This window comes from Micromesistius poutassou (assembly GCF_964030765.1).
Source record: "Micromesistius poutassou genome assembly, chromosome: 5".
Taxonomy (NCBI): Eukaryota; Metazoa; Chordata; class Actinopteri; order Gadiformes; family Gadidae; genus Micromesistius; species Micromesistius poutassou.
Window position 1 is genome coordinate 19212434 of NC_140275.1, and position 15084 is coordinate 19227517.

The window sequence follows — 15084 nt, forward strand, 5'->3', positions numbered from 1 at the left end:
AGAATCTTCAAATAGCACAGCCAATCACAGTGCAGGGACCACATCCTCCAATGACGCCCACAACTGCTGGTGGTCTTCCTTGTTTGTGAATCGGACCTGGTGTTTCGATAATACAATCTGTTCGGCACTAGTTTGCTTTTTGGAAACATGATATCACAGGCGGCTGAATAAGGAGGAACTCGTCAACCACATCCACCGGTAAGAGGAAGATGGGACACCATTAGACACTAGCTTTAGCTTGTAGCATCCATTATATTTACTTCAGCTAAGCTAGAGACCGTTAGCTGACGGTACACCCAGATTGTGATTCTTATCGGATATGAAGACATTGCACCGAGCTGATGCATTGACTCATGTTGACAGGGTTTGAGTCTTCCTGCTTTAGTATTCAGTCGGCCGCGGTAAGGATACAGTATTTCTTAAGGGTGCTCACTGCTCTACTGGGCGTTACTCTCATCAGGACCACTCGTCCCATTGACAAGCATAGCTGTCGTGCCAAGGAGGGCTTCAATATGCATTTCTTACCGTCCTGTTGCTTTACGGATTGTAAAAACAGTACCAAATGCGTAATCATCCAACAAGTGTTAATGTTTTATAGTGTATATATATATATATTATGCATATTTATCATGTCTGACTGCGAAGGGAATAGCGCATCAAGTTCACAACAGCCTGTATTGCTCTTTTTTTTTATTTAACAAAACCTATTACAGTGAAAGTATGGAGACCCTTATCCCCATCATCAACCGGCTGCAAGAGGTCTTCCTGACAGTCGGCACTGATGTCATCCAGCTCCCTCAGATAGTTGTGGTGGGATCGCAGGTCAATAATATACAATGCTACACTTTCTCTTCATGATCACTGCTCATGTCAACCTAACCTCTATAAATCACACATGTTGTGACAGCATCACATAAACAGCAGCATGAACCATAATAACTTTTGTGATTTGTAGAATAACTAGGATACAAAAATAGTAGTCAAACCATTAACTGGTGATAAAAATTAAAGTGTCCATTAGACAGGTCACTGAACCACGACTGAGTGCATTACTTCTGCGTCCTAACACTCTGTACTGTACTGCTGCATGTGTACGTCTGTAAGAACAGAGCAGTGGAAAGAGCTCTGTGTTGGAGAGCCTGGTCGGCAGGGACTTCCTGCCCCGGGGGTCCGGGATTGTGACGAGGCGGCCTCTGGTGCTGCAGCTGATTAACGTGGCCCCGCTGGAGCAGAGGAGGCAGGCAGAGCACGGTATGATGGGAGATGAGATCATGCATTGGAGATGGCCGCTAGTTTCAGTGTGTATAATCCAGTGTTATGTCATATTCATAATTTCATGATTATAATATTTTCTGTAGAAAGAATCACGTGTTTTTGTGATACCTCATGCATGGTCAAGTTAATTACCATATAAAGAAAAAATAACTTTAAGAAAATGTTTCTTAAATGGCCTCCGTCCTCCCTCCCCTCCTTGCACTCTTTCAGGAAATGGGATTAAACAAAATGCTCAGGACAGCTATCCAGGTCTCTGCTTCAACAATCTGCATGTGTGTTGTCATCCTGCACATTATTATTTTTGTCCCATGGCATAGCCTTTTTTAAATTGTCTTCTCTTTTAAAAAGATCACACTGGTTTAATTTGACTGCATCCCTACATAGATTCTCCCTGTGAATGTAACATGGATGTCCTCATCAAGCCATTTTTTTGTTCCTCAGAATCTTCGCACACATTAACACTAAAGTTGTGGTTTGTGTTGCTCATGAAGGTGATATCAGACTGTGAAAACATACTCCTAATGGCACTGCGCAAAATGCTTGTTTAAGACCGATATTCATAATTGTATGAACATAGAAAGCAGGCTGTTTCTTAAAATCTGTAACTCCCACTCGTTTCTGTATCCCAGTTGGCCATTCGGTTATATTTTGTCTGTGATTCATATGACCTTATTTTAATGTTATTTAATTACTGACAACTTGTTTTTTTAGGTGTCAAGGCTGAGGAATGGGGAACTTTCCTGCACTGCAAGGGCCAGGTGTGTTTATGTGAGGAATACAAAACAAACTCCATCTGCTGCTGTGCTCCAATATAATGATTTGTTGTCGTCTTTGAAAGGTCTTTGCAGATTTCGCTGACATTCATAACGAAATTGAAAAGGAGACTGAACGAAGCTCAGGTGACAATAAGGTAACATTCAGATGTGCAAATAAGTCTCTAAAATTTTTGTTATAAATGTGAATTTTTTGTATTAATTCACATTGTATGCTCATGGAAAGAAAATCAAGGATTATTTTAGTTTTGTAGGGCCGGCAAGTGCTAAAAACAGAACTTATGCAGTAATATGGGGCGTGCATAACGCGTTTAGTGTCAGGAACGGGCTACAAGGTTTGGTAGGACCCAAACGCACGACAAGGTGGATTCACAACAAAAGGCTTTACTTACATGACACAAGAACAAGGCAAAAAAGCACTGTGACAAAATACACCCTCAATAGTGTCGGTAGTATGTACAATGACAGCGAGCAGTGAAGGGAACAAAGGCAGAGACTTAAATACACAAGACTAAACAAGACACAGGTGGGCAGGGAACGAGGTACAAACGAGAGGCAGGCGTACATTGGACAAAACACAAACTAGACACAGGTGAGGGGCGGAGACACATAATCACAAGACAAACCATGGACGACAAGGAACAGGAAGTGAATTATGTGACACCAACCCATAACCGTGACATTTAAGCCGTGTGTTCTCGTGTACTTGCGTTCTCGATAAACGTCATCAGTGGTAGCCCAAGCACTGTTCCAATTCCAAGTACGTGAGTACGCGAGTACTGTCGTAAAACCCGGAAGTGTTCTCGATGCGTTCTCGATGAGGCCGTTCTACCGAGGATGCATCGGAGGTGACTCGTGTGGACTTGGGACCGTTAAATATCCCAGAATGCATCATCGAGTCCGCTGCTGTTCCAATTGCAGGTGCGTACTCGCGTTCTCGGAAGTCTGTACTTGAAAGTCCGGACTTGCCAAGTACGTACTTCCAAGTCCGCGAGTACGTAGTCCGCGTACTTGGTATTGAGAAACGGCTTTAGATCCTAAGGGGTTAACCAAGGAGGGCACCTTGACAAGAAGCAGCAGGGGGCTGACCTGGCCTTATCTGAGAAGATGTCACTCTGCACAAGGTCGTCAATCAGCACACTTCAAGGAGCGCTGGTGTGTCACGTGTTGTATTCCCCTTGTGATGTGTTAGTGTCAAATTCAGTATGTTGGTGTTGTGTGCACGTTGTGTTACTAAACGAGTCTAGCTGGGATATCTGAGCTTCAACATGAAGTCTTCACATCGATTTGCTTTGTAAGTTCCCCAAATTAATTAATTGGGTTGCCAACTTGCCTGCTGCTTTAATGCTTTAAGAAACACAATGTAACAGATGTTCTCCTTGTTTGTCCTTCAGGGCATCAGTCCTGAACCCATCCATTTGAAAATCTTCTCGCCCAAAGTCCTGAATCTGACGTTGGTGGATTTACCCGGTATAACTAAGGTACATTTCATCCTACCTGCATTCATATTACAGCCAAAAACATCCCATATGTGTTGTAAGTATACTACATTTAAAGTGGAAATGTCAAAGATATCCATGTAGTTCTCTTTGGCGACGCCTTTGGCGATGGGCGGTAATGTTTCCTAGAGATACAAACATGCCACTGAAACCCAGTTTGAACAGTCCTAATAACACCGATCATGCCTGTCTTCAGTGGGCCATAGGCTCAAGCAACACTGGGTATCCTCTTTCGGCAAGAGATATAGACTTAAGGGCTCCTCCAGACCAAACAGGCGGTGTACAGCTCTGGAGAGGAGACACGAGGCGACCAGTCAGACTACTTCCTGTGGTCATCGGCCAACCATTTCGGTCTGACCGACTAATGTGATTGGCAATCGCAGTGAGACATCAGGTTGCGTTTTCCCAAAATTTTAATTTTAACTTTTCGCCTGATTTGATCTGAATGAGACCAGAGAAATTATTTACAATCAGCTCCTTGATATTTCCACTTTAACAACCAAACCTGAAACCAGTTGACCATGCAGCTTGAAACCAGTTGACCATGCAGCTTTGAATTTACCACCGAAACTCTTTACTGTGAGACCACAATCACCCAACTCTTTACTGTATGACCATTGACACCCAACTCTTTACTGTATGACCACAGACACACAACTCTTTACTGTATGACCACTGACACACAACTCTTTACTGTATGACCACAGACACACAACTCTTTACTGTATGACCACAGACACACAACTCTTTACTGTATGAACACAGACACACAACTCTTTACTGTATGAACACAGACACACAACTCTTTACTGTATGACACAGACACACAACTCTTTACAGTATGCTGGACAACAGACACACAACTCTTTACTGTATGAACACAGACACACAACTCTTTACTGTATGAACACAGACACACAACTCGTTACTGTCTGACCACAGACACACAACTCTTTACTGTATGAACACAGACACACAACTCGTTACTGTCTGACCACTGACACACAACTCGTTACTGTCTGACCACAGACACACAACTCTTTACTGTATGAACACAGACACACAACTCTTTTATGTGCGATGGACAACAGACACACAGCTCTGTACTGTGTGGTGGACCGCAGGGCACCTTGATCAAACCAGACCGCAGCCTGCTATGTAATGGGCGTTAAAAGGTTCCCGCCCTCCTCCCCAGGTCCCTGTAGGAGACCAGCCAGAGGACATTGAAGCTCAGGTGTACGAGATGATCCAGTCCTTCATCTCCAACCCAAACTCCCTCATCCTGGCCGTGTCGCCCGCCAACTCTGACCTGGCCACGTCGGAGGCCCTGAAGCTGGCCCGTGACGTGGACCCAGAAGGTAGGCGTGGCCCTGCGCTGACCGGCTGACTGGCCTCTCTTTGATCGGCGCCCTGTTGACACAGCATCTAACGGGTCTGTAATGGGAAGCTAACGCTGAAGGATGATGGCCTTAATGGCTACGCCTGCCTCCGCCTGATTATAAGGCTCTGATGGGGCAGTTTTAATTTGTAAAGAAAAGTGTTGCATCTGGCGGTGATTATGCAGACTATTAGCTAAGGGACCCCTCTGCGTCACGTGTACTGATGCACGTGCCGCTGCGCCCAGATGTTGAGGGTCTGTCTCCCTGTGTCTTAGGCCGCCGCACGCTGCTGGTGGTCAGCAAGCTGGACCTGATGGACGCCGGGACGGACGCCCTGGAGGTCCTGCTCGGGCGAGTCATCCCTGTCAGGCTGGGCATCATCGGGGTCGTAAACAGGTCGGTCGCCAGGGGAAACCATTAGCACAGCAGCGGCGGCGCTGTCGTAAAGCTAAATTTAATTACACTGACGGTTGTGTTGGGGTGTCGGGGTTAATGGGGTGGAAGTCATTCACATCTCCGTATGTTGTCTCGTATATTTAATTAGATGGGGTGATTAATCCTATGGTTCATACATCCAACATCATCGTCATTATAGAGCAGGCTCTCCTCAGTCCACCCCAGAACTCAGTTCATCAGTGGAATCAGACTCTCTCAGCAGCATAGTTTCTGTGATCTATGGAGCCGGGGTCGCCAGTCGCTAGAAAACTGCAATTGCAATTATTGACAGGTTGCTCCAAAGGCTGTTTCCTGCTCCACTGCCCCACGATGCAGTGCGCCTTCTCGACAAATAAATAAATCCATCTAATACTGTTCAACCAGAAGCTGCACCAAATAATATGCTACACTTACGATTTCAAAACCTTTCCTTCGGAGAATGCTATGGCTGACGCGAAAGTCACCTTACATCAACACTGTCATACCGTACATATTGGTGCATTCTCGCTTTTTATTAGGAACTTTAGTGCAATGTGGACAAAAAAACATTCTGGTCGAAACAGCAAGTATATGTCAAATGGAAAACGAGATGCTGTCAAGATTAAACTATAGAAGCAGGTAGGGGTGTAACGATACACAAAAGTCACGATTCGGTACGTACCTCGGTTTTTAAGTCACGGTTCGGTATGTTTTTCGGTACAGCGGTTTTTATTATTTTATTTTTATTCAACAATTGGATTTTTATTTGATTTATTGAATTGTATCAAACAAATGCCTTACACAAAAGACATCAAATACAATTGAGGATAAAAACACAACAAAGTCCAGGACTTATTTTCATTGTGGTCCTCAACACAAAACATCAGGACAAGACGACACACTCTCGGAGTGTGTGCTGATCAATAAAAACTGAAATGTGCATCGAACCGTTAGACCCGTACCAAAGAATTTCGGTACAAATCGTTACACCCCTAGAAGCAAGTCAACAAATATAGTCCTCTGTACAATATATTTAAAATTACCTTTCATCAGCTTGCCTCGTGTCAGAAGTTCCAGCTCGCCAATGCCGTGCAGAATTCATTGTTCTATTGCGTGGTGCTATAACTCATATATGGTCCTCATTTATATAGCGCTTTTATCCAATGCGCTTTACAGTGTTGACTGACATTCACCCAATCATGCACACCTTCACACACCGCCGGCGGAGTCAACCACGCAGGGCGACAGCCAGCTCATCAGGAGCAATTAGGGTGAGGCGTCTTGCTCAGGGACACCACAACACTCAGCTAGGAGGAGCCGGGAACCACCAACCTTGTGGTTACCAGCCAACCCGCTCTACCTCCTGAGCTAGCCCCCATATATAAACTGTATATACTGTATATATCCGTATGGTTATATACCTATATATTTTGTTTTGTGCGATTTACTCTTTTGTGTGTTTAACGTTTGGGTTTAACGCTGTGGTTTGGGTTCCATGGGAATGTCATTGTTTTTAAATGAAGGTGAAAGAACAGAATGTGATTGATACACCTTAGTGTATAGAGCCGCCCTCTGAAAGAGGATGTCATACACCTTAATGTATAGTACTGCCCTCTGAAAGAGAAGGTCATACACCTTAGTCTATAGTACAGGCCTCTAAGGGATGATGTGCTACACCGTAGTGTATAGCACCGCCAGTCAAGACTTCCACTAAGATATACAAGTGAGTATTGGGGAAGTAAAGAATCCCGATAATCGATAAACTGTCCACTCTAACCTCCATCCCTCTCAAACCCCTCCCCCGCCAGGAGCCAGCATGACATCAACACCCAGAAGAGCCTGGAGGACTCCCTGCGGGGCGAGCAGGCCTTCCTGCAGCGCCACTACCCCTCGCTGGCCGCCCGCTGCGGCTCGCGCTACCTGGCCCGGACGCTGAGCCGGCTGCTGATGCACCACATCCGCGACTGCCTGCCGGAGCTGAAGAGCCGCGTGACGGCGCTGAGCGGGCAGTACCAGGCGCGGCTCAGCGGCTACGGCCAGCCGGTGGAGGACCACAGCGCCACCCTGCTGCAGATCGTCACCAAGTTCGCCAGCGACTACTGCAACACCATCGAGGGCACGCCGCGCTACATCCAGACCACCGAGCTGTGAGTACAGTACGCTTGATCACCCATTTAAAATGTGTTGCCTGTATGTATGTATGTATGTATGTATGTATGTATGACAATTATGGCGCCCATTGCACTCCTGATCATCCCTGGAAGGAGGGACCCCAGGAGGGATCTCCCCCCCCAGGAGGGATCCCCCCCCCCCCCCCACTCTGCGTTCCTTCTCGAGATTTCTTCCTTGCTAATTAAGGGAGTTTTTTCTTGCCCTCGTGGGGGCTAGGGTGGGGTGCCATAAATATATGGCCTGTTAATCCCGTTTGAGACTATAACTGTGATTAAGAGCAATACAAATAAAATAGAATTTGGTGGAGTTGACGCGTTTCCCATTCCGACATTCCACCACCATTAACGAACGCAGCATAACACTGCACGTGTTTGTGATGTTATTTGCCTGTGTAGTGAAGGAGCTAGTCACGTGATGGTATCGGATCGGCACATAGACTAGCGTACTCGCCGATACCCGACACTGCATTTTTAGCCAGTATCTGAGGAATTTCTTATACTGGTATCGGTATCGGACCAACTGTACTCAGCACGCAGTGCAGTGTTGACGTGAACACCAGAGAGTGGCACGCATCCTGTAGTAATAATTGAGAGCAGATATCGTGACAGCCCTCATCGATCTGATCCGCTCCCTCTGATGGAATGGGATCGTCTGCGACGCTGGACTTAAATGTTTAATGATGTTGTTGTGGTTACATGTAGAAGATACGGTGCAGGGCTAAGGGCCCTAAGGGCTAAGATGCTCCTGACTCATTCGTGCTCACAGTGAGCGTAACAGCAGGCCATTGATCCTGAGCGGTAAACCCATCGAAGGCTTCATATATATATATTATTTATATGAATATAGAATATGATATCCGGACCGTTTGTTATCCCCTGTTGCAGCCGGCCATTGGTCCATCGAGCTGCCGGTTGTTACATTTACATTTAGGGCATTTTATCCAAGGCGACATACAACCATTCACACACAGACAGCGGAGTCAACCATGCAAGGCGACAGCCGGCTCGTCGGGAGCAGTTAAGGTGAGGTGCTCTTGCTCAGGGACACCTCGACACTCGAACTAGCAACCCTCCGGTTACAACTCACACACTCTACACGCTACGCTGTTTGCCCTTCGACTGTTCGACCGCCCACACCGCGGCCTCGGCTGAGGCTCTCCTCCTCTGCTCACAGCTGTGGGGGGGCTCGCATCTGCTACATCTTCCACGAGACCTTCGGCCGGACACTGCAGTCCATCGACCCCCTGGGGGGCTTGACCGAGCTGGATATCCTCACCGCCATCCGCAACGCCACCGTAAGCTCCGCCCCCCGCCCCCTCACCTACCTTCTAACGCCATGTAGGGTTGGCTGATTATTTTAGTATATTTAAATGCATATGTATCGTATGTAGCGCTTGTTTAATTCTTTACACACATTTTTCTGACTGCCGCTGATCTGGGGTCTGCTCACTGAACACTGCGGTCATCTGAGGCCAGAGATTTGATCTGACGTCAGCCAATCAGTGGGTGGCGCTTGAGCACGAGGCACGAGCCTATGATGGTGAAGGTGCTTAATTATCAGTGCGATGGAGCTAGCCAAACACAAAATGCCACAGCCGCTGTCTGGGAACAATCATCAAGTGGCATTCATCAAGTCAGATTGCAGACATTCAGAGCAGATAAAGATGAAGGTGAAACACGCGCAACAAGATGGATGCAGGCTGCATGTGTCTAATGTGTTTAATGAGTTCATTCAGAATCATCAATTGAATGCAAGATCCACTTGCAAGTCGTTTTCCTACTTTTTAATCAGTGCTACCTACAGGACTTTTAGTCGAACCGGCATAAAGTTATGCTCCATAAATCTTGATGAAAGCGAGGTATAAAGTGCTGCAATTTATTCTTACTCAACGACCTTAAAAAGCTGGTAAGATGAGTGTGACAGTAAAACGATGTCTCAAACTTTATCGGAATACAGATAATTTAAAACAAAACATGAAAAATGTTATTATGTTATTACTGTTCTGAATACAGAACAGTAATCGAGCTCCACTCCATCTCCCGGGGAAACTGACAATCCCCCGTTTGAGGCAGCGCGCTGGTGTAATGCTGATTTGATGATTCCTCTCGGCTCACAGGCCCAGCCTGCTAACACAACGTTATGAACGGCTTACGAAGGTCACACTGGTAATTCATCGCTAGTCTATCCCTCAAACATGCCCAGTAGCCTCATACTGGGTCTGGAAATGTCTTCATTATGTATGAAACACGAACGAGGAACGTGGCACTGCCACCCTGTGATGGAGGGCGAGTGGAGGAGTGCGTTGGAAATGGACGTCAGCAGATGCGCTGTGGCTTAATTATACACGTTGGGTTTCTTTAGGGTTCTTTTTTTCTTTAGGGTATGGGGAGAGGTTTCATTGGTATTTAAAAATGGGTATTGCCCAGCCATTACCATGAATGTTCCTGGATTCTGGAACCATTTTTCCAAACCTGTGTAGTTTACACTACATATGTAATTTTGTGTGTGTACGTGTGCTCGTGTGCGCGTGCGTGTGTGCGTGCGTGTCTCCCTGCAGGGTCCGCGGCCGGCGCTCTTCGTGCCTGAGATCTCCTTTGAGCTGCTGGTGAAGCGACAGATCAAGAGGCTGGAGGAGCCCAGCCTGCGCTGCGTGGAGCTGGTCCACGAGGAGCTGCAGAGGATCATCCAGCACTGCTCCTCCTACAGCACGCAGGTCAGAGGTCACACTGCTCCTCCTACAGGTCAGAGGTCACACTGCTCCTCCTACAGGTCAGAGGTCACACTGCTCCTCCTACAGCACGCAGGTCAGAGGTCACACTGCTCCTCCTACAGGTCAGAGGTCATACAGCACAAAGGTCAGAGGTCATACTGCACACAGGTCAGAGGTCACACTGCCCCTCATACAGCATACAGGTCAGAGGTCATACAGCACAAAGGTCAGAGGTCATACACAGCACACAGGTGTGAAGTCGCCCAGTGTCCTCTCACTCATAGTCTAACAGAAGCGTCGTGCCATTTTTCTCCTCGATCCGACCGAGCTAGCCCATGATGGAGTGAGCCCAAATCAAGGAACACAGATGAGTGTGATTTTCTCCCTCAGTGACAGGAGGGTGAATACTTCAATCTTAGTCAATCTTAGTCAATTACAGTCACTTAGTCAACTACAAAAAGTCCTCTTGGTTGTTTTGGAGCTGGTCACAAAGAGATGAGTGAGGAGAAGCTAGAAAGGTGTATCTTACCTTCACTGATGGAGCTAATCTGCCTCATCTGCCTCCATTGATTTTGGCTAACTCTTAAAGGCTAACCGGTTTTATCGAGCTTCTGGTCAACGGAGAAAATAAAATGAGCATTGGTTCTCGTCTGAATTTGGGTAATTGGAAAATAATCAAGTGGATCCTTTTAAAAATGTGGTAATATAATAATGATGACAATGTGCTGCTTACAGCTAATATCTGGTTTATTTCCTATTTCACATCACAATAAAATCAACTTGATTTATTTTCAAATTAAAACCTTTCGCTTGGCTCTGGTAACGTGTGTTACGGGCATTAACTCCCGTTATGCGTGACATTCTGTGCTCTGATCCCGGGTCTGACTGTTTGGTGAGATGTTGTCTTCTGGTCCTCAGGAGCTGCTGCGTTTCCCAAAGCTGCACGACTCCATCGTGGAGGTGGTGACGGCGCTGCTGAGGAAGCGCCTGCCCGTCACTAATGAAATGGTAATGGCCGGCCGCTGGGGCGCCGGCTGTCTGCCTCTCGTCTCGCACCGCTAGCATCTGTTGCACCACAACCCTCTTGTTTGTGTCCTCTGCCCCGCTGACAGAACGGACAGAAACCCTGTGGTTGTTTTTGTTTGTTTTCCAGGTCCATCACTTGGTTGCCATAGAGCTGGCGTACATCAACACCAAGCACCCTGACTTCAGCGACGCCGCGCAGGTCTCCGCCTCCGTCAACAGTCAGCAGGTGGGCCTCCTTCTCTGTCTGCAGATCTCACTGATCTCCTGCTCAAGATGTTCGGAGGAAGTTCAGCCCTTTGGTTTTCTTTTTATTTGTGTGCAGTTTTGGCCGTAAACTCACAAGGTCACTTTACAAGGACTTTTGTTCAAAAGGTTTGTTTTAAAAGCAGCCCATGATTCTGTTGACCTGCTCAACATCCTCCTCATGTTCAAGTGCGAGTTCAAGTTCCACTTTGTTGTCCCCGGAGGGCAATCACTAGACAACAACACAACAACAACAACAACATGAGTCACATGTTGCAGCACATGGGAAAAGTCAAACTCTGCTGAACAAAGAATGTATGTGTAAGAATGTAATTGATATAATACTATTGGCAATCCGTCTTGAATTAATTAGTTTCATGGCTCTCCTCCTCCTCCACCAGGCCGAGGGTCTCGACGGAGGCAAGCGCTGGAAGAACGACCGGGCGGTGGAGGAGAGAGCCCCCTCCGGGTTTGGCAGCCCCAGCAAGGGCCAAGCTATTAACCTCCTAGACACGGTGAGCACGCACCCCCCCGCTACCTGGCCCATAATCTATCAGCGCTGCCCAGACACTTTACCCTGTCTCCCCCCCTCCCTACCCAACAGGCCGTGCCCCCCTCCCGCAGGCTGACCACCAGGGAGCAGAGGGACTGTGAGGTCATCCAGCGATTGATCAAGTCCTACTTCCTCATCGTGCGCAAAAGCATCCAAGACAGGTTGGCCGGAACCGCACTCGCACCCTGATTCCATTGAGGGATATAGATGTATCTATCTGTTATGCCACTCACATTTGAAGAATTTGAGTATTGAAAACCCCTTCTGATATTATGTTACTATATACATGCCTTTGGGGGGATGCCTCGAAAGCATCTTATAACATCACAAACACATGAGCCTAGCCCAGTGAGACCATCAGACATTCACTTGCGTTTAATAATGAATTTCAGTCTGGCCTTGGCTGGGTAGCAATTGATTTCCAAATATTCCTTTTCATTCCTTTTCATCACAAAACCCCAGCCAATCAGAATGCCTCCGTTTAGTTTGCAGAATTGGGTTGGAAGTAAAGCAAAAACATATTGTCATCCGAGGAAAGGCTTCTGTGCAGATTTCTGTTCATCTTTCCAAATGGTTTCTGGATAAAAGTGGTCGTGATTGCTCCACTTTCCGCTCCTCACCAACTCCCCCCCCCCCCCCCCCCCCCCCCCCCCCCCCCGAGCCTCGCATTGGTCCAGGAGTTTTGGAGTCATGGATAAGGCTTTCAGGGGGAGCCCAGTCCGATCTCCAGAGAGAACCGGAACGTGGCCTCACAAGGCTGGCCCCCCCCCCAGTGACCTCACGAGGCTAGCCTCCACTAACCCCCCCCCCACCCCCCCCCCCGTGGCCTCCAGTAGCATTAACCCCTCTGCCCCCACGGTCTCACAAGGCTGGCCTTCACTACTAGCATCAACCCCCCCCACGGCCTCACGAGGCTAGCCTTCACTAGCATCAACCCCCCCCCCACGGCCTCACGAGGCTAGCCTCCAGTAGCATTAACCCCCCTGCCCCAGGAGGGACCCCAGGGCCGGTCTGACCCTGTGTTCCCCCCGCAGCGTGCCCAAGGCGGTGATGCACTTCCTGGTGAACTTTGTGAAGGAGCGGCTGCAGAGCGAGCTGGTGGGACAGCTCTACAAGCAGACCCTGCTGCACCAGCTGCTGGTGGAGTCCGCCGACACGGCCCAGCAGCGGGACGAGGTGGCCCACATGCTGGAGGTAGGGCGCCCCCCCCCCCCCCCCCCCAAGACCCACCCGGAACTCTCCCCCCCCCCCCCCCCCCTCCTGCTTTCTGACTTGGGTGTCTTTGCCTTCTTTCTGACTGTCTTTCTGTTGTTTTCCTCTTCTTTTTGTTTTGTTTATTACCTCAGGCACTTCAAAAAGCCAACAACATCATCTCTGAAATCCGGGAGACACATCTGTGGTAGCCCTCAGGAGACTGTGTGTGTGTGTGTGTGTGTGTGAGTGTGAGTGTGTGTGTGTGTGTTCTGTCACGGGCTAATGACCGATTCGCGCACAGAGTTTATGTTTCCATCCTGCCAGCTGTTGCCGGGTCCTCTTGTCACACGGTGGATTCCTTGTTGTCATGGAGACCGTCAGTAGTGAGGCGCTGCCCTGTGCCGCCGTCGCCTGTTCTGAGGAGTCTTTCATAGTGCTGCCAGAAGCCCAAGTAATTTGTGCGTTCTGACCGAGGATGTTGCTCTGAGGACGTCGCTAACGATGTCGCGTTAATTACAAAGTTGAGAAAAATCATCCCTGTGTCGGGTTTGAGGAGATCAGTCAGAAACATAGTGCGGCTGTATGTTTCTTTATTTGAGGTGCTTGGGATCATGATCTCTTCTGGACGGAGACCTGGTGAGAATGCTCCAGAGAGAGAGAGCAGCGGACGCTCAGCCACCGCTCCAGAGAGAGAGCAGCGAGCGCTCAGCCACCACTCAGCCACCGCTCCAGAGAGAGAGAGCAGACGCTCAGCCACCACTCAGCCACCGCTCCAGAGAGAGAGCAGCAGACGCTCAGCCACCACTCAGCCACCGCTCCAGAGAGAGAGCAGACGCTCAGCCACCACTCAGCCACCGCTCCAGAGAGAGAGCAGACGCTCAGCCACCACTCAGCCACCGCTCCAGAGAGAGAGAGAGCAGACGCTCAGCCACCGCTCCAGAGAGAGAGCAGCAGGGTTCCAGCCGCTCCGCGGGGGACTGGAGGGAGAGCCGCCGCAATCGATTCTGCCATCAGTTTTCTGCTGAGGAGCGACCCAGCGAGAGCCTCTCTGAGCCATGTCATTACAACCCGCCAGTGTCGCATTGTCCTCGCAGATTAGTGCCCAGCCTAATATTTGAACGAGGTGATTAAACTTGCCCACGGAGGGTAACTCCGTGTGTGCAGGTGTGTGTGTGTGTGTGTGTGTGTGCGGCTGCCAGTCTGCTCATAAGCAAAAAAAATCGGTATGATGTTAGTGGGTAAGTTGCATTGAAATGCGATTCTATTACAATATACAGAGTAATGCTCATGTGTGTGTGTGTGCGGCTGTTCTCTGACTTCAGTGAACACATTATTTTCCGCTTCCATTACCCGACCTTTCCTCCCTCGCCCCTCGCCCGCTCTCTCGCCGTGTCCTGCTCGGAGCCCGGGGGGGGGCTGCGGAGGAAACCGCTCCTTTGATTGACTGTTCCAGCGGCCCCGGCAGAGAGACTCTGTCCCCGATCCACCTCCTGCACGCTCTCATTGCAATCCTAACCTTTTAATTCAAATGCAATTTCACTTGGCTCGGGCACTAGTTTCTGTGGCTCTGTGTATCGTGGCGTGAGGGGTCTGCTCTGGGTGACTCCCCATCCCTCGGACTGTCGGGTAGCACCAAGGTGGGACTCTGTGGGGGGGGGGGGGGGGGGGGGGGGGGGCAGCAGCGATCAGGGGTCTTCAGTCATTTTGTTCAAATAAGCAAAAGCAGGGTTTGAGAACCCATCCCTTGTTGAAGAGAGACTGGCCTTGACCGGACCGCCATGGCGTGGCTGGCTGGTCTGGGATCAGCCCCCCCCCGGCTCAACACCATCCAGCTGGTCTGTGGTTC

General features: G+C 48.8%; 1 protein-coding gene across 2 annotated transcripts; it reads left to right on the forward strand.

Moving 5' to 3' along the window:
* Positions 1–97: 97 nt before the first annotated feature.
* LOC311343862 (dynamin-1-like protein) lies at positions 98–13946 on the forward strand. 2 transcript variants are annotated; one of them, XM_084468832.1, is made up of 18 exons: positions 98–198; positions 714–822; positions 1110–1251; positions 1486–1524; positions 1987–2033; positions 2114–2185; positions 3443–3529; positions 4743–4905; positions 5202–5322; positions 7149–7487; positions 8686–8806; positions 10070–10225; positions 11141–11230; positions 11376–11474; positions 11893–12006; positions 12096–12205; positions 13079–13238; positions 13391–13946. In XM_084468832.1, the coding sequence occupies exons 2-18, from the start codon at positions 721–723 to the stop codon at positions 13445–13447; spliced, it is 2019 nt and encodes a 672-aa protein (XP_084324958.1). In that variant the 5' UTR covers positions 98–198; positions 714–720; the 3' UTR covers positions 13448–13946. The 2 variants fall into 2 exon arrangements, with proteins under 2 accessions (XP_084324958.1, XP_084324957.1); XM_084468831.1 differs by lacking the exon at positions 1486–1524.
* Positions 13947–15084: the final 1138 nt, after the last annotated feature.

Coding starts and splice junctions, on each gene's coding strand:
- LOC311343862 (XM_084468832.1), top strand. CDS start 721: ATGGAGACCCTTATCCCCATCATCAACCGGCTGCAAGAGGTCTTCCTG. Junction 1,252..1,485: donor GAGGAGGCAGGCAGAGCACG/GTATGATGGGAG, acceptor GCACTCTTTCAG/GAAATGGGATTAAACAAAAT. Junction 5,323..7,148: donor ATCATCGGGGTCGTAAACAG/GTCGGTCGCCAG, acceptor CTCCCCCGCCAG/GAGCCAGCATGACATCAACA.